At 40.6% G+C, this 20,507-nt stretch overlaps 1 protein-coding gene across 6 annotated transcripts in view; it reads left to right on the top strand.

Moving 5' to 3' along the window:
• The window catches only part of Slc9c1 (solute carrier family 9 member C1), a 66,872-nt gene extending 48,216 nt beyond the window's left edge, over window positions 1-18,656 (top strand). For all 6 annotated transcript variants that reach the window (NM_001008762.3, NM_001437751.1, NM_001437748.1 and 3 more), the window contains 6 exon segments: window positions 3,453-3,635; window positions 10,164-10,295; window positions 10,413-10,598; window positions 12,474-12,600; window positions 16,803-16,855; window positions 18,457-18,656. In NM_001008762.3, coding sequence (NP_001008762.2) covers window positions 3,453-3,635; window positions 10,164-10,295; window positions 10,413-10,598; window positions 12,474-12,600; window positions 16,803-16,855; window positions 18,457-18,519 — 744 coding nt within the window. In that variant the 3' untranslated portion in view covers window positions 18,520-18,656.
• Window positions 18,657-20,507: the final 1,851 nt, after the last annotated feature.

Below are 20,507 nucleotides of genomic sequence, written 5' to 3'. Positions count from 1 at the left end.
TCAAGTGGTTTATTTTTAAGAAAAAAAAAAGAACTTTGCAAAATGAAGAATTTATGACTTTTCATGTTATAAAATGAAGACATACTTTTTATTACATTTTTATTAATCATTTTATTCATTTGCATTTCAAATAATGTCCTCTTTCTTGGTTACTGCTCCACAACAGCCCCCCCCATCCCATCTGCTCTCTTCCTCCTCCCCTTTACCTCTGTGAAGGTGCTCCTCCACCCATTTACCCACTCCTGCCTCACCGTGCTATAGCATTCCCCCTATGCTTGGGCATCAAGCCTCCAGCATAGGACCAAGAACCTCCCCTCCCATTAATGCCATATAAGGCCATCCTCAGCTACATATGTATCTAGAGCCATGGCTGCCTCCATGTATACTCTTTGGTTGGTGGTTTAGTCTCTGGAATCAATGGGTGGTCTGGTTAGTTGATATTAGTGTTCTTCCTATGGGGTTGCAATCCCCTTCAGCTCCTTCAGTCCTTCCCCTAGCTCTTCATTGGGGTCCCCAGTCTGATGGTTGGCTGTTTAAGTATCTGCATCTGTATTGATAAGGTGTTGGTAAAACTTCTCAGGGAACAGCTATACCCAGCTCCTGTCAAAAGCACATCTTGGCATCAGCAGTAGTGTTTGGTATGGTGTCTCCAGATGGGATGGATCCCTAGGTGGGGTGGTTTCTGGATGGCCTTTCCTTCAGTCTCTGTTTCCCTTTTTGTCACTGTCTTTCCTTTGGACAGGATCATTTCTGGGTTAACAAATTTGACATGGGTGGGTAGCCCCATCCATCAACTGGGGGCTGTGCCTATCTATGAGAGGTGGTCTCTACAGGTTCTATCTCCTCTTTGTTGCATATTTTGCCTAAACTCATCTCTATTGAGTCATAGAGGGCTAATAGCCAAAATATACCAAAGAACCCAAGAAATCAGACTCCAGAGAACCAAATAGTGGTTAAAATAAGTGACCTCAAAAGTTCCACCAGAGAACTACTAAACTTGATAAACAACTTCAGCAAAGTGGCTGGATATAAAATTAACTCAAACAAATCAGTAGCCTTCCTTTACTCAAAGGATAAACAGGCTGAGAAAGAAATTAGGGAAATGACACCCTTCACAATAGTCGCAAATACCATAAAGTACCTCGGTGTACCTCTAACCAAGCAAGTGAAAGATCTGTATGACAAGAATTTCAAGTCTCTGAAGAAAGAATTGAAGATCTCAGAAGATGGAAAGATCTCCCATGCTCAGGAATTGGCAGGATTAATATAGTAAAAATGACCATTTTGCCAAAAGCAATCTACAGATTCAGTGCAATCACCATAAAATTCTAACTCAATTCTTCATAGAGTTAAAAAGAGCAATTTGCAAATTCATCTAGAATAACAAAAAAAACCCAGGATAGTGAAAACTAGTAACAGTAAAAGAACTTCTGGTGGAATCATCATCCCTAACCTCAAGCTATATTACAGCAATTGTGAAAAAAAATAAAAAAATAAAAAACCAAACAAACTGTATGGTGTTGGTTCAGAGACAGGCAGACAGATCAATGAAATAGAATTGAAGATCCAGAAATGAACCCACACACCTATGGTCAATTGGTCTTTGACAAAGAAGCTAAAAACCATCCAGTGATTAAAAAAAGAAAGCATTTTCAACAAATGGTGCTGGTTCAACTAGAGGTCAGCATGTAGAAGAATGCAAATTGATCCATTCTTATCACCATGTTCAAAGCTTAAGTCCAAGTGGATCAAGGACGTCCACATAAAACCAGAGACACTCAAACTAATAGAAGAAAAAGTGGGGAAGAGCCTGGAACACACGGGTAGTGGGGAAAATTTCCTGACAGAACACCAAATGCTTATGCTCTAAGATCAAGAATTGACAAATGGGACCTGATAAAATTGCAAAGCTTCTGTAAGGCAAAGGATACTGTCATTAGTACAAGATGGCAACCAACAAATTGGAGAAAGATCTTTAACAATCCTACATCTGATAGAGGACTAATATCCAACATATACAAAGAACTCAAGAAGTTAGACTCCAGGGAGTCAAATAACCCTATTAAAAATGGGGTAGAGAGCTAAACAAAGAATTCTCAGCCGAGGAATATTGAATGGCTAAGAAGTACCTAAAGAAATGTTCAACATCTTAGTCATCAGCAAATCAAACCAAACCTGAGATCCTACCTCACACCTGTCAGAATGGCTAAGATCAAATCTCAGGTGACAACAGATGCTGGCAAGGATGTGGAGAAAGAGAAACACTCCTCTATTGTTGGAGGGACTTCAAGCTGGTACAACCACTCTGGAAATCGGTCTGGAGATTCCTCAGAAAATTGGACATTGCACTACCTGAGCACCCAGCTATACCATTCCTGGGCATATACCCAAAAGATGCTCCAACATACAACAAAGACACATATCCCACTATGTTCATAGCAGCCTTATTTATAATAGCCAGAAGCTGGAAAGAACCCAGATGTCCAGAAGAATGGATACAGAAAATGTGGGACATTTACACAATGGAGTACTGCTCAGCTATTTAAAAAATGACTTCATGAAATTCTCAGGCAAATGCATGGAACTAGAAAATATCATCCTGATTGAGGTAACCCAGACAGAAAAGAACACACATGGTATGCACTCACTGATAAATGGATATTAGCCAAAAAGCTCAGAATACCAACGATACAACCCACAAATCAGATGGAGCTTATGAAGAAGACCCAAGTGTGGATGCTTAAATCCTATATAGAAGGGGTAACAAAATAATCACAGGAGGTAGAGGGAGGAAAATGAGAGGGAGACAAGAGGGGTAGGGGAAAAGGGGGGCAGGATCAGGTATTGGAACGGTCAGGAAAGAAGTACAGAGGGTCAGAAAATCGCATAGAAATATGTACAATGGGAGATGGGCAACTGGGGATAGCCACTAGAAAGTTCCAGACACCAGGGATGAGAGGGTCCCAAGAGATTTTTTTTTAAGAGAGCAGTTTTCCAAGACCAGATACAATGGACAACAACCTGCAGATTTCCAAGCCATACCTTTCTTTCTGTTTATTTGTCTGTCTGTTTGCATCAAACTGCCCCTTCCTGGTCCCCCCTTCACTGAGACCCTACCCCATCCCCCATCCCCTTCTCTTCTAATAGATAAAACTACACAAAGGACCATCTTTGAAGATTTAAATTTATCAACTGTGGCTCTTGTGTTTATATGAGTGGGAGGTTCAAGCATTTAAAATGGGTACAGGTTGGCCTACAGACAGAAGTCAGAAAGAGCCACCTGTTTCAGAATATTCTGTATGAAAGTCACTGCTAAGTTAATAACTTTACTTTAAGGGGAACTATTTCCAGGATGATGCAAATAGAGTGTAATTGTTAAGCCTGAAGCAGGAAAATGTAGGTGACAGAAATTCACCAGCATATTCGTTTTTTTTTTTCTCTTTTCTTAACAGCTTAAAAGGTCAAAGCCACACCTGGAGATGGATAGAGTGTCCTCAGAGTCAGAGGTTGCTCAGACTAGAAGTTATACACTGCCTCACACAGAATATCTGCTCAGCGGGGAAATAATAGGAGAGTTAAACTGTTTGACTAAAGAACGGATGCAATATTCTGCCACCTGCAAAACTGTTGTGGAGGTTGGAACAGCTCCTCGCTCTTACTGCTGTATCTCATTCAATGTCTGCTATCAAACAGAATATTTTAGTACTTAGCATGTGTCTAGGGGCCAGTGACAATGTGCATTTTTAAATAGAAATCATAAAGGAACATTCATTATTTACTAATGGATACTTTACATAATCGTTAGTTGAAAACAACCTGTTCCTACACAGATCCCTCCAAACCAGAACAGTTCCCACAAGAGTGGTATTTTATTGAAAGGGGGAAAGAAACGAGGAAGAGGAGAAAGAGAGAGATGGATCGGGTCTCTGTCTTTTATCAGGGCCTTGATGTAGTTAACCCAGGTGATGACTCACATAGATGATGCACCTGAGGGAGTGTGCAGCCGTTGCCATGGTAACAGAGGCAGGAGCGCCCACCCCCATTGCCTAGGGGTGACATCATCACTGGATTCAGAGGCTAGCTGGAAACAGCTTCTGATACTAACAGTAACACCCTAGCAAAATAGTTTCAAAAGTGAGCCCACCACAATGAAAGAATTTAACTAGGAAGTTTCACTAAGATGTGTATAGAGTTTAGGTCTAAGCAAATTCTTACTTAAATGAAGATTTTAATCTGTGTGATTTTTTTTATTTGTGAATTCATCACAATAAAATTGTCTTTATTAAAGAGGACAAGAAAAGGAAAAGAATGGGCCATAAACTGTCAGATAGGGAAAATGGGGAAGAGTCAGCACTGGAATGTATTGGTAGGAAAGCTGATCAGAGTGGATTAAAAAGCCTCCTTCCCACTGGAGACATGACTGAGGACAAAATCATCAGTATACCAGGAGCCCCCAAAAGAATAATGTTCACCCATGAAAGCACTGGGAAGAAACAAGACGAGAGGCTCTTTAAACCTGTAGGCAAAACCATTATCTGGAAATGGTTTTCCAGGAAACACAAGGAGACAAACAAGTCAGTGAAACCAAGAGGGGATCATCTGATTTATCTACAGTGCAGGACGTTCTGAAGGACAAATGACCTGACATTTTCTCAGGTCAGTGGCACTAAGTGGGAACAGAAAAAGGGAGAGAGAATATTAGTACAAATGGACACAAAAGATATAACACCTATGTGCAAGTGCTCTACTTCCAATAAACCAAGTATGAAGAGACATATTGGAGACAACTTGGACATTTTTAATACAAATGAAGTATGTGATGTTTTTATAAGGGATTCTAAGTGAAGAGACTTTAAAGTGTGGCTCTAAGAGCCTTCAAATATTATTCTAAGCATGAAGATGTTTAACTAATATTAAAAGCATTTGCCGAATATTTTAGGGATAGAGTAGGTAAGACTGAGAAGGTCTGGTAAAAGAAGAAATTGAATTTTCACAGGGGCACGTGTTTCTTAAAGAAAAGATATTTTATAAGTGGAAAAGAGGCTTGAAAGTCCAAGGGTTGCAGATGGATAGAGTTTGCTATCTTGTCTCTGGATTAATGCTCAAGGGCCAAAATTTTTCTTCATATTTTAGCTTAGGTAGTTAAAGCAGGGAGAAACAAGCATAGTGTCAGTGGAGTATTTCAACTGAGTTGGCACCTGAAAGAGTTACAGAATGTCTAGGTATCAGTCACAAGTGATTTAAATGTGATGCTTATTTGTATATACATGTATGAGCTCATGTCTGTGTATGTATACATACATACACACACACACACACACACACACACACAAAATCGTCATTATCATTTGCATGGACTTTATGCTGCTACTCAGTCTCTCCCAGAGCCTTTCAGATCTCTTTAGATAGATTTTTTTAACTAAAGTAATCACATCTATTAATTTTAAAAGCATCTTTAAGTAGTGGCACAGTAAAATACATACATGTAACGTTCTGCGTGACTAGCATTTGAATAAAAACCCTAGCAAGCATTTATAAAGGCACTGTATACATAGCAAACCCACCATAACTGAGCACAAGACCTCACCAAATTCATGGGATGTTGTTTTCCATCATGATAAACAGGCATGTCCAAAGAGAAGTCTGAAAGCCTTCAGAAGAGAAATCAATAAGGTTGGCCATGCACTAGTTATTTTGAACGGTCAATTTGACACAGTCTGGGAAGAGAGAGTCTTAATTAGAAATGACCTATATCAAGCTGGCATGATAGGCTGGCATGTGAGTGCATCTATAGGGGATTGTATTGACTTTTATCCAATGGAAGATGAAGCCCTTTGTTGGTGGCCCTGTTCCCTAGCCAGGGGGCTGTAAACAGTAAAAGAGAAGAGAGCTTAGCTAAGAGCAAATAAAGTAAGCAAGATGAGTTTATTCTCTCTCTGCTCTTGACCATGGATGGGATGAAACCAGTTGCTTGAGGCCCTGCATACCTTACCCAAAACGATGGATTATTACTTGGAATGAGAAGCTAAAAACACCTCTTTGGCCAGATAATGATTTTTTGGGTCAGATTATTTTATCACAGTAACAGAAAAGAAAGTAGGACAGCCCTTAAACGCAACCTGAGCCCTGCCTCCCACAATTCTCCAGTCACCATGCAGAAAGTAAAGAGCCCTACAGAAGATGGTGAGTTTGATGAATTGTGAAATTGTATTCAATAAAGTGACTGAAATCATAGGCCAGCTAAAGCTACTAAGACCAAGACCTTGTGTCAAAACAAATAAACAAAGATAACAAAACAAATACTGCCAACATTTAAGGACTTTAAAGGTTCAGTTATCAGAAAGGAGATTATTTCAAACCACTAGTATCCAACTAAATGAATAAATAACAGAAATAACAGACCATGAAAGCAAAGATTGAGCATAAAGTGGCCTTCTGCTGATCTGCCCCACCAATGCTGAGTCTGAGCCCCGCCTTCCCTAGGTCTACTGTATAAATGTAAGAGGGAGCACTGCATCTCTAGCTCTACTGTGTCAGTGCTGAGGGGGAGACTACCTTCTTTAGATCTACTATGTCAGTGCTGAGAGGGAGCACTGCCTTCTCTAGATAATACTGTGTCAGTGATGAGGGGGAGCACTGCCTTCTCTAGCTCTACTGTGTCAGTGCTGAGGGGGGAGCACTGCCTTCTCTAGCTCTACTGTGTCAGTGCTGAGGGGGAGCACTGCCTTCTCTAGATAATACTGTGTCAGTGATGAGGGGGAGCACTGCCTTCTCTAGATAATACTGTGTCAGTGATGAGGGGGAGCACTGCCTTCTCTAGCTCTACTGTGTCAGTGCTGAGGGGGAAGCACTGCCTTCTCTAGCTCTACTGTGTCAGTGCTGAGGGGGAGCACTGCCTTCTCTAGATCTACTGTGTCAGTGATGAGGGGGAGCACTGCCTTCTCTAGCTCTACTGTGTCAGTGATGAGGGGGAGCACTGCCTTCTCTAGCTCTACTGTGTCAGTGCTGAGGGGGGAGCACTGCCTTCTCTAGCTCTACTGTGTCAGTGCTGAGGGGGAGCACTGCCTTCTCTAGATCTACTGTGTCAGTGATGAGGGGGAGCACTGCCTTCTCTAGATCTACTGTGTCAGTGAGGAGAGGTTTGAAACTACCTCCACTAAATCCAAAGTGGAGGTAGTTTCAAAATTAACTTACTTTCATGTTACTCGGTTTGGAAGCCACCTAACGCCATCTATTAATTAACCTAAGCAAATTATAAATGTCAACCTTCACTGAGCCTCAGTGATCAGATAATTAATAGCTCCCTGCAACAAATCTCAGCAATTCAGAGGAAGGGAGGGGAATCTGTAATCTCTACAGAGTGTCATCTGGAATCATAAAATTTTGAAAGCTTTTTCTTGAGATTATAATTTTTGCACACACAAAGAAACATTAAACAGTGATGATGGCATGAAAATAAGAATGGAGTATGTGTCGTATAAAACATGTTAACATTGCCCAGAGGATGCTCTGAGCTGACAAGTCGCTAAAGCACTGAGTACAGTTAGAGTCAACTCACTCAAGGCGAATATACATAATTAAAGAGAAACTGCCCTTAAACATAGGAGAGATCGGAAATATCAGCACAATATAAACATGAAATAAATGGTCAAATGGAGAGTTTAAGATTTGCTCTACACAGATTGAGATGAAAGTTTAAAAACAAATTAGGATGGGGATGATAGAAATGATGTAAGAAGGACTATCAAAGGGACCTGAGTCTTGAAAGTAAACAGAAAACCAAGTGTGGTGGTCAATGGATTGTGAGTTAGAAGTGAACCTGGGCTAAATACAGAGACCCTGTCTATAAAAGACAGATGGGGTGGTGGAAGAGGAAAGAGTGAAGGGGAGAGAAAGGAAGGGAGGGGAAGAGAAACAAGCAAACAAACAAGCTATGCACTGGCTTCTGCCCGCATGGTGTCAAACCCTCCAGGGATTTATTTTCACACCTATGTGAAAATCCATTTCAGCACTTCCAGTGCTACTTTACAATAACTGAGAAAGTCAAGTGAGAGTGCACAGCTTAACCATAAGATGCACCAAAGAAGGCAGGAAAGAATAGCAAAAGGACAGGTTTCTTCCAAATTTGTGAGGTCAGCATTCATCTGAACACTAAAATCAGAAAAACAGAAAACAAAAATAGAAGAGCCACAGACCAGTATTTGTGGCAAATACAGACACAAAATTCTCGAAATAAGGCTGGAAACACAAACACAAAAGCACAGAAAAGAGGTTATTTATCACAACCAGGTATGATGTATCCCAAGTATGCTCATACGATTGAAGATGTCCAAGTCAGTCAAGGTGACACGCTGCTGCATCAAGAGCACAGCAGTCAAAATCTCAAGCTCCCTCATAAATAAACACCTCATAAAATTCATCAGTAATCCATAAGAAACAGCCTGAAAAGTTAGAGACAGAAGGACAATAAGCAAACACGATAAAGGCAGATTGTGTACATATGTGTACATATACCTGTATACATACATACATACATACATACATACATATATGCATGAATGCATGCATGCATATACTTAGCACAAAGTTAACATTGTAATGAAAGGGAAAACCTGAGAGGTCCCTTTCTCCTATTACACATTTTCATCATTTTCACTCAACAGAACACTGGAGACGGAGCCACAAAAATCAAGAGGACAAAATAAATACCAGGTATCCAGGTTGGAAAGGATGTGGTCCGTCAGTGACGGTGAAATGACCTCATGCAGAGAATATGCCCGGTAACCATGTTAAAAATGGTAGAACTAGCAAACAAACCCAACAAGATCGTAAGATATAACATACAAAAATAAGTGTGTTACTCTAGGCTAAGAGTGAACCCTCTAAAATAGAAGTCAGAAGAGCAATCTCAGAAAAACTACAAAGGAATAAGTTTTGGTGGAAAGTGCAGATCTTTAGAATAAAAATAAGATACTGGTGAAAGGCATCGAGAAGGTCACCGAAGGATGGAAAGACAGCCTGTGTGCCTGGAGTGGGAAAGTCAATACAAAGAATCTAAAGGAAGAAGGAATCAGCATCCTGTGGAGAGACACCTATTTCTCCATGTTTATTGCAGTGTTATTCACGAGTCCAGAAATGAAACCAACCACAGTGCCCAGCAACTGATACTTGGTTTAGGAAAACATACATACCATGGAGTGCTACTCAGCCTCTGAAAAGAAGGATGGGCTCGAGAGATGACTGACTCATCGGTACAGGAACTTGCTACCAAGGCTGATGACCTGAGTCCCATCCCTGGAACCCACTGGATGGGCGGAAAGAATTTACTGCAGGTTACCCCCCTGATTTCTGCAGGTGTGCCATGGCGGCTGTGCAAATTAATTAACTTATAGCATAAATGTCATTCATTAAAGCAATAAAAAATGTTTTAATGAACGAGATTCTACTTTTGCAGCAGCATGAGTGATCTGGATGAGGATTGTGCAAATATTAGAAACCAGGAACAGAAAGAAAAATAGTGCGTGTTTTTTACCTCCATGCAGAATGTAAAACAGCAGGCTTGTCTGGGAAAGCACAGAGGGGTGGTTACCAGACGTATATGGAAAAAGGAAGGTGCTGGTCAAGGGCACATCGTAGTTCACTGGAAGAATAGACTTTAGTATTCTTTGTACTGCATGGTGAATGCAGTAATAATAATACATATGTCCAAATGGTTAAAGGACTAGATTTGTAATGTCCTGGACACAAAACTCTACAAGTAGGACATGTTAATTAACTTGATTTCTTTCTCATTGTCATGTACAGCTATTATTTGCCAATGAAAAGAATAAAGATAAATATGTAAGATGGTGATTGGTATTCTAATTTCAAGATGTACAGATACCGGATTCCACCTAGAAACACAGTTTTAAGAAAGAAAAACAAACAGACTAAAACGTTCTTCTTGGACGATGAAACTTTCTACACTTGTGTCTTTTCAAGTATAGAAAGACTTTTCAAGTCCGAGTTATAATAAAGCTAATAAATGCATTTTATGAGATTTCTGGGCTGTAACATGCGTCTTAGTTCTTAGCTTGAATGTCACTGTATGGAGATGACAGGCATTTCTTCAGCCACAGGCTTCCACAAATTGGTCACATTCTATCTTCTTTTTTTTTCCCCAGACGTATTTTATTCCCATTAGCCACTTGTATGAAGGCTTTGAAAAAAAATACCCTAACATGAAATATAAAATGTGGCAAAAAATCGGACTTGCCATTACTGCCCAAAAGATCCGGGAAAACTTATCTTTTGAGGTAAGAGGGGTCCTTCTGAATTCTTCCTACTTACCCCGGTCCCCAAGCAAATCTGCACAAAGATAGGGGCAGAAACTGACTATAAGCTAATGACACAAGGCTGCGCTTCTCCTTAAGGACTGGAACTACAAGATGCAGTTGAAACTCTGCAATGTCTTCGTAAGGGACATACCCAAGACCACAAAAACTGACATCTATGATGAAACGGTAACCCATGTTGTCCTCATCCATGGATCTGCAGAAGACTGCCAGTTGCGAAAAATTTATAAGGCACCTTTCCTAATTCCCGTGACATGCCATCAGGTACAGAAACACCAAAAACGCATTGATATTGGAAAACCTGCCACTGCCGTTGAGCTTTCTGCCCTCCCATCTCCTTCTTTCCTCCAGCCCACTATCCCATACTTACCCACGCCATGCCCATTCACTTAGTGTTCATTGACTGCTTTTGCACTCAGTAACCTAAACACAAGCTTTTCCCGTCCAATGCCTATGCCAGCAAATCTCACCAAGGAATAGAATTTTGGCCACAGTTACAATGAAACACACAACAGTATAGAATTTTGGCCACAGTTACAATGAAACACACCACAGTATAGAATTTTGGCCACAGTTACAATGAAACACACCACAGTATAGAATTTTGGCCACAGTTACATTTTAGTTCGGTGGCACCTAGGAAAAGAGACCCCACCACTTTCTTCATGCATTTCAGAAGGACTGTATCAACAGTACTCTAGAAGGTCCTGAGAAACCCCACTAAATAGAGTGGCAGCAATTTTGTTCCAACTCAGAAGATAAATATAAAAATGAACACTTTGCTATTTAAACTGTTAGGAGTTCAAAGGGACTCTTTGCTCCATAATCCTTGGTTTCCTAGCAACCACAGCCTGACCATCTCCATGGCTTCGGTTTCTGCCTTTGGCCCTCTGTTCACAGTGTTTTCAATACAGGAGCCACCTGTCACCATCTTACCATCTCCGAATCTCTCCACAACCCTTCAGCAGCCTTTTTGCAGTGGCCACTACCATTGCTAGAATGAGAATTCCCAGGTTCCTGATTACTTTTTGTTCAGCTACCTCTGTTGGCTGTATCTGAAGTAAGACCATAAGTAGGAGAGAGATTTTAGACCTAACATTCCAATGGTAAGGGAGAACATACAGGAAACAGGCCTCCCAGACTGACTTTAAGAAGCTAAGAGATAGCTTGTTTACATAGGAACGGGAATAGGACAGTCTTGTAGTATACTAATCACAGTCCTGTGCACCAATCACATGTCTTTATGACTAAACACAAACTTTGCCCAGAGTCACTGGGGAGGGCTCCCTCTCCTGCCTTCTGTAAGAAAAGCTAAAGGATGAACAGGTTGCTCACCACAAGCTGACAGAGGCTTGTTTTGCCTCAAGTGGGATACTGTAAAACTGATGCAAGTTGCTTGGAGAGGCGGTTGGTTAGAACATCAGAGCAAGGTCTCCTAAAGCAGCTGGAGCTAAAGGTTGAATAGCAGCTGTGGCTGCCATGGTCCATGCAGTCAGAGTGGAGTTCTCTCTGAAGGATCACAGGAGTTACTAGAACAGAAGCTGTGGGTCTAGCAGTGCTGAACTCAAGACTATAAGACATAAGGCAGAGTCTGCCGACTGCCAATCAAAATGTCAAATGGCCCTACCAGCTACCACTAGATCAAAAAAGGAAAGGGTAGTAAATGATGTTTACAATAAATGCTGTTGTGGAATGAGCACCCTCAACAGTGTCCCCCAGGTATAGTCCATATCCAAGCATCCTTAAGAATGACTTGGAACAAAACGTCATCCTAAAGATCAATAGTACTCGCCTATCGCTCTTCAGGTAAAAGGCAAAATCTGGCCATTTCTGATAGCTAGCAAAGAAAACATGTCTCCAATGCTCTGCTAGAATAGGCAGCAGCATATTTAGTGTGGCTTGATCTTCAGGTGTCAGGAAAGAAAGCAAACTGAACCAGTGCAGTTACCATAAAAATCTGTGTGAAAGAGAATTCCCAAATGCATCCAGGAAGAGTGTATGTGCAGAACCAAGTGTGGTGGCTGGCGTCAGCCATCCCAGCAGTTAGGGGGCTGAGGACTTAGGATACCAGCTTACCAGAGTAACATGTAATTGTATAACAGGCGTTCAGAAATTAATATGGATTCCGTTAACTTTTAGATACAAGGCTTAGAAGAGTTCACAAAAGTCATGATTATTCAAACTTCCGTTGCTGTGAGAAAATTCAGGTGGAATGTAAAAAAGTACAACCCACCTCGAAGGATTTCAATGAAACCAGATTCTACAGGTGAGCTAGCTGTGTTGGGCGTGATTATAAGGATGTGCGTTCCTTTCACAAAATAGCAATGTCTGTGTTTGGGAACAAGGACATGCACTCTGCCTAGAGTATTGAGGGTCTCCCTTAGCTGCCATGTTTGACATGCTAAACTTCCCATCGCTATGACAGACACATGAAACAAACAACCCCAGTCTGTTCTTTACCTGCTCTGTTGCCATAGGTTTCTATGGCAGATAGGGAGTCGAGTGTGTATAATATCATGGAGCCAGAAGCCTGAGGGCGTGGAACTTGTCTTTTTTTTTTTTTTTTTTTTTTAAAATGTCTGTGCTCGTTTTTTTTTTTTTAAAGATTTATTTATTTATTATATATAAGTACACTGTAGCTGTCTTCAGATACACCAGAAGAGGGCATCAGATCTCCTTACAGATGGTTGTGAGCCACCATGTGGTTGCTGGGAATTGAACTCATGACCTCTGGAAGAGCAGTCGGGTGCTCTTAACCGCTGAGCCATCTCTCCAGCCCGGAACTTGTCTTTTTCCTCATGACATCTAGGAGGCAAAGAGACCAAAAGAAGCCAGGACAATATATTCTACACATCAAGACCTACAGTGGTACCCCATAACCCCAGGCAAGGGAAAGAAGCAGGAAACAGACTAACATTCAGGTATCCTTAGGGACCTGCAACTTGAGTTCTCTCAGCGTGTCCCTGCTCCCTGCACATTCCAAGTTCTCGTACTCTCATTGCCCAGTAGTTTAAAGCATCTAGTCAAGATGTAAGTTACCATATGTATGAGACAGAGAAGCTAAAACTGCATATAAAGGGCTACTTCACTGTACTCCAGGCTTGGACTCTGAGACAACATCTGGAGAAGCCTATAGCTGGTACAATTGACTACTCCTGGTAAAAGAAATCTTGAGGTCCAGTTTCTTTGGCTTAAATGCCTACAGCCCTAGTCATCTCTGTTCTCTGTAAGTATCTTCTCAGACACACCAGAAGTGTACTTTAACTGCCCCTTCAGGTGTCCCCTAACTAATCAAGTTACCCTTTGTGAAAGCCAAAATCAATTATCTCAATATTCAATATCAGAGTTACAGTTAGAAATGTTTATGTTTCATCTATAAGTATAAGCCTGCATAACTATCAAAATAATAAGAAAATTGGTGACAGAATTGTCAGCTCTTCCTCCAAAAGAAAATGTCAGGTATATCAATAGCAGATAAAATATGGTTTACATTCTGAATGGCAGGCATATGAATCACTGGATAGGGTTGGCAGAAAGCCTATTTTTAAACAAATTTCATACGATAAAAACTATGCTACAGAAAATATCATCCTGAGTGAGGTAACCCAATCACAGAAAAATACACTTGGTATGCACTCATTGATAAGTGGATATTAGCCCAAATGCTCGAATTACCCAAGATGTACAGACCACATGAAACTCAAGAAGGATGACCAAAATGCAGATGCTTCACTCCTTCTTTAAAAGAGGAACAAAAATATCCATAGGAGGAGATAGGGAGGCAAAGTTTGGAGCAGAGACTGAAGGAATGGCCATTCAGAGCCTGCCCCACATGTGGCCCATATATATACAGCCATCAAACTAGACAAGATGGATGAAGCAAAGAAGTGCATGCTGACAGGAACCGAATATAGGTCTCTCCTGAGAGACACAATCAGAACACGTCAAATACAGAGGCGAATGCCAGCAACAAACCACTGAACTGAGAATGGGATCCCTGTTGGTGGAATTAGAGAAAGGACTGAAAGAGCTTGAAGGGGCTTGCGACCCCATAAGAACAACAATGCTAACCAACCAGCGTTTCCAGGGACTAAACCACTACCCAGAGACTATACATGGACTGACCCTGGGCTCCACCTGCATAGGTAGCAATGAATAGCTTGTTGGGGCACCAGTGGAAGAGGAAGTCCTTGGTCCTGCCAAGGTTGGACCCCCCCCAGTGTAGGGGATTGTTCGGGGAGTGGTAATGGGGGGTGGATGGGGAGGGGAACACCCATATAGAAGGGGAGTGGTAGGGGTTAGGGGGCTCATGGACAGGAAACGGGGAAGAGAATAACATTTGAAATGTAAATAAGAAATACCCAATTTAATAAAAACGGAAGAAAATGAAATAAAATCCAGGATAGTTAAAACAATCCTGAACAATAAAAGAGCTTCTAGGGGTATCATTACCTTTGACCCCAAGTGTATTACAGAGTAATAGTAATAAAAACTGCAGGGTATTGGTATAGAAACCACATACCCATGAATACTTGATATTTGACGAAGAAGCCAAAACTGTACAATGGAAAAAACAAACAAACAAACAAACAAACGAACAAACTATACTACAGCAAATAGGATTATTTAGGACCTACAATACCTCATCAATTAAATGGCATAGAAGATTTACAAGTTCATCCCCTTCATTAGTGATTGTTTTCATTATTTTTCTCATTGCTGTGACCAAATACATAACCAGAAGTAGCTTAAAGGAACCAAGGTTTATGCTGGCTCCCAGGCAAATCGAATTCATCACAGCAGGGAGGACAGAATGTGGCAGTGAACGTGAGGTGCTTCGGTTACTGTGCATTCACACAAGAAGCAGTGAGCGAAGAATGAGGTGCTCAGCTTGACATCTGCTTTTTCCTCTCTTTTTCCTCTCTTTACTCATCCCTGGACACCAGCCCAGGAGATGAGGCTATCATGCTCAGAGGGGTTCCTCCTCAGTTAAACCTTTCAAGAAATGTCCTTAAAGACACAGCCAAAAATGTCTCTTAGGTGATTTTTAAACCCAAGTTTTACAAGGACTACCCACCACAGTGAGATTTTAAAATATATGTATGAAACTCACTTGTGAAAAAGGAATAGTAAATCTGATATATTTTTTACTTTATTGGTACTAGTATAAGTTAATGAAATTATAGAGATTTTAAAAATAATAAGCTTTATAACCTTTGATTAAATAATGTGCTTTCTAGACACTTATTACAAAGATATAAAAGAGTATAAAAAGGGAATTGGGCATCACTATAAAGATAAAATATTAGAGTTAGTGAAACTGTATAATAAATTACAATTTAATAAAAAATTAACAATTTAATCAAGAAGATTGATTATTACATAATCATTAAAATAATAACTTTTCATGTTACAATGTAAAAAGATCTGTGGTATATGTCAAGCAAAACTACCAATGCTATGCTGTTAATTCTAAGTGAATTTTATCTTTATTACATTCTGTTGGTGTATACTTAAAACTTTTTAATGTATTATAATTCTGAGTTTGTGCATGTGTGTGTAGGTGCTCAAGGCAGGTAGGGAATAAGAAATCACTGGAGCTGGAGTTGTAGGCCATTGTGAACTGCCCAACATGGGTGCTGGGGACCGAAATCCAGAACAATACATGCTCTTAACTTCTGAGCCATCTCTCCAGAACCCAGATATATGCATCTTTGTGAACATAAAATCCTGTCCTCATATGGGTTCCTACTAGCCATAAGATCAAACACTTGTAGATTATGGTCCTCGAGCTGATACTAACTGCTCTCTCTGCAGCTGCCATTTCTCCTCAGTCTCCAAACCCTAGACATGCCAAACGACAATGGTCCTTCTGAAGCAAAAGACCCAGTGGTCTCTAATTCTTGGGCATTTTCATGTACTGTATCTACTACCTAGGACCCTCAAACTACCCCACATCTCTCCATTCATGGACTTACTGCACGTTTCTTTTCAACATCTTTCTCCTCTCTCTGTCTCTGTCCCTTTCTCTGTCTCTCTGTCTCTGTCTTTGTCTGCTCTCCCCACCAATCTCTTTGTCTCTCCCTCAAGAATCATAAGTGATCATCTCACTGCTAACCTTCTTTCGTGTTTCTTTGCCTGTACTTTCTGCTGACTAAAACTCAAAGAAAGTGTGGCTTTCACATGGGTCCTCATTGCTAATATAGGCCTTCCCAATACATATTAACATCACAGTGTTAAAGGACATTAAAAGCATAAATGTTATTTTTCCCCAGATTTTTACTTCTCCTGTGCACTTGTTACATATCTTTACAATTAAAGCCTGTAAGACACACTTTAAGAAGTGACCTTTCATTCCACTGGTGCGAGGTCGCAGATTCCTTGTGTTTGTAATCCATATGGGATCATAGATGACCTATTTAAGTGTGACTACCTCCAGAGATGGAATAACTCTCTCTTCCTTTGCAGAATCACTTGAAACATTAAATGAAAGTTCTGAAGATGATGAGGATAAAAAAGAGGTGAGAGCTGTTTGTTGGGTTTTTTTTTTTTTGAGTTTTATTAATTTAAAAGAAAGTCTTCAATTCATGGAAACTACCAATGCGTTAATAGGTAAAGGAGTTTACCTATTAACCATTTTACAGATTTGGATATGAAAAATTTCCCTTTGCCCAGCACATGACAGGCATTGCTAACATACTTTCGTGTAAATATTATACAAATGACTAACAAATCCAAGAGATAGCAGGATATTTGTCTTGAATCATATTAGCATGCTAGTGTCAGCAAGGATAGTATTGGCTGCAATCTGAGCCCCTTTAACTCTATCATGTGCTGAATTTGGCCAGATTCAAAGGCTGCCACAACTTCTACAACTACCTTTGCAAAGCATCTAGGATTTTCCAGTCGGAAAGCAGCCAGCCTCTAGAATCACCATTCTTGATGAACACAGTGCACAGTATTCTGATCTCTTCTGTCCTGAACTAAACTAAATTTCTCAGAAAGCCTCATATACTAACCTTCTAGGCCTAGAATAACAAAAGAAAACTTCAATTAAAAATCATATAAGGAAGAGAGTTAAGGTAAAAATACAAGGTAATTCTAGAGTATAAGTATTAGTTACTTGCTAAGCTTACCAAGCTTGTAGGACTCAGCTCCCCCGACATATTTTGGAGATAGAAAACAGCCAGGGAAGCTAGTGTTCTTGTACCGGTTTTCAAAGAATGATGCTTGCCTATCAATTTAAAAGAAAAAAAATTAGCACAAACTTGCAGCTCTAGTACTTGAGAATTCAAGTACTTGAAAAGTTGAGGCAGAGAGATAAAGACTGCATGATATTCTTTCAAGAAACAGCACTGAGATGGTGAGGGTTCAATGAAAGACAGACAGCAGTCAGTTGAATGTATAAAGCATCCATCCCATCAAGCTGGTTGTTGACTAGATGTTTTTATTCCCAAGTGTTAGATGGTGCTTATGTTTGGGGACTGCTACCTTGTTCCTTCTCACCACTATCATTCCAGATCATGGTTTTCCTTGAAAGGGCAAGATAACCCCTCAAAGTTCCATCCCACCAAGAGACCCCTGTTCTGATCCTCCAGGATGGAATATTTACAGTGACCACTGCAGAGTCCTCTGTTCTAAACTGGGTCCCACACCAACACTCCTTTGTCCATCAAACCCTTGTGTTCTAGTTTCCTTTCTGTGGTTGTGACAGATTACAACAGCAACTTGGAGAAGAAAGGAATTTCTTTCGGCTTATAATTTTACATTGTAATCCAGCTTTGATGGGAAATAAAGGCTAGAACTTCACATCAGGAAGACGTAATTCATACACACTCGCCATCTTCCTTGCTTGCCTCTCCTCAGCTTGATTTCTCTACTCCTGGGTAGTTCAGAACCCCCTGCAGAAGGAACAAAACTGCATACACCAAACTTGACTCTCCATCAAGTAACTTAACTGAGACAGCGCTACAAAGACATGCCCGCAATCCACTGCAATGTAGACAATCCCTCGTGACACTCTCCTCTCAGGTGATTCCAGACTGCATCAAGTTGACAAAGCTTAGCCATTATACTTTCTTAAAAGACTTAAAATTTGATTTGTTTTCCTATCCAATTTTAGAATGAAGAAAATGAGGAATATTTGGAAGATATTATTGACATCTCAAGTGTCTCCAAGAAATAACCTGGAAAGAAAGTTTAGTCAGTCGCCTGAGCTTCTCACCATGGCAATGAAAACATATATTTATGGAGATAGAGACAAGCCAAAGTTTATATGCCTCTTGTGTGATAATGTGAATTAAAGTACCTTGCACTAGTCAACCAACTCTACAAATGATGGTATTTCTGTATTTAGATAGGGTAAGGATAACTTTAAAGTAATACTCTACAAGACTTTCTTGTAGGCTTAGATTTTTTTAAACCTACTCTAATAAGGATTCTCAAATACTTCGACCCCTCTTCTAGCCCACTGTCCAAAGATAGGGATGAAAAAATGATAAATAGGACAAGGAGATGTGGACCTGTTTAGAAAGTAGTATTTTTGGGGTGATTCCAATCTTGGTTTGTCAGGATACCAGTAGTCCAATTCAGTAGTGTCTTAGTGAGGGTTTTACTGCTGTGAAGAGACACCTTGACCAAGGGACTGGTACAGAACATTTAATTGGGGCTGGCTTACAGGTTCAGAGATTAAGTCCATTATCATCAAGGTGAGAAAATGGCAGAGCACAGGCAGGCATCATGCAGGCAGAACTGAGAGCTCTACGTCTTCATCTGAGGGCTGCCAAAAGACAGACAGCTAGGATAAAGGTATTAAAGCTCACAACCACCATAGAGACACACCTACTCCAACAAGGCCACACCTGCAAATAGTGCTACTCCCTTTGCCAAGCATATACAAGCCATCACAAGTAGTGTCAGGATCGGCAGCAGTGGCATCATTCAGCAGAAACCTCTAGGCCTCTGATGAATCTGCACAAGTCAGTGGGAGCGACCAGGACTAGCTGAGCCACCAAAAGTTCTCAGCCGTGCCTCTCTCAATGAAGTGAAGATCAGAAAAGATAAAGATGTGAGACCAATGAAGTGTTGCAAAACTAGCTACACAAGTATGCCACTACTGTCCATTGAGTCCTATTTATACTCCAAACATCATGTGTCCGTCCATGGGCCTTGCTTCAACAAAATACCATGTGAGTCTGCATCACAAGTCAGTATCAGAAACTTCTACTTCACCTTATAGATCCCTGGTTTTCTCTCTCTAGCTGACCACTTATTATCAAAATACCACTTAACTCTACTCCTCAGGCAGGTCGTCTCAGAGCATCAACCACAAAGAGCAGACAGAATGCACATGGTCTCGCTTGCTGCCTTCTGCTCAGCCAAGTTTCTTCGGTATTAATTCAGGATCCAGCCCATGATATGGTGCCATATACATTCAGTCCAGGCCTTTGTGCCTCAATTAACAAGACAGTGGTCCCACAGACATGCTCATTGCTCAGGTTAATTTAGGGAACCCCTCAATGAAGAGCCCTCTCTTTGGTGATTCTAGGTTTTGTCATAGGGACAGGTAAAACTAACCAGCACTGGGTGTATGATGTGTTTCACTATACCAAGTCAGGAATGTGATGGTTATAGTAACCATACATGGTAGATATATTTAGTCACCATTTATGAGGGACTAAAGTAAAACAGTGATTTTTAAGTAATGTGCAGAAAATGTCACAGCTTCTAGGATATGGAACGTGGACTTGAAAATAAGTTGTTACTCTATACATTTAGCCAATATGGCGCACCATAAATAGATACTGAAGAGTTAATAAAAATCTAAATGCCCATCTTCAGAATCAAGATTTGGGAATTCTGAATGCTATGCCAACAACTCGTGTTGGGGACATAGGATCCAAGTGTAGAAACTGCTGTCACAGATGGGTTTTTGAACACAAGACAATGAGGGCTGACCCTTTGGGTAATCATAACTAGTCCTTTCTCAGTGTCAAGGACAAAGCAGCCCTTGCAGAATTGTTTTAGAGACTCCATTGGTGTGCTCTGCCTCTATGTTCTTAGCTGAGACACAAAGAATTAAGATAGAGAATAAAACACACACTTGTATGTATACACAGGAAGATACACAAACACACATGCACATGTCCATATACATGTGTACGTACACACCAT

The sequence above is a fragment of the Rattus norvegicus genome, chromosome 11 (assembly GCF_021556685.1).
Source record: "Rattus norvegicus strain SHRSP/BbbUtx chromosome 11, alternate assembly SHRSP_T2T, whole genome shotgun sequence".
Lineage (NCBI taxonomy): Eukaryota > Metazoa > Chordata > Mammalia > Rodentia > Muridae > Rattus > Rattus norvegicus.
The sequence above is the reverse complement of the archived record's forward strand: the minus strand, read 5'-3'. Positions and strand labels throughout refer to the sequence as shown.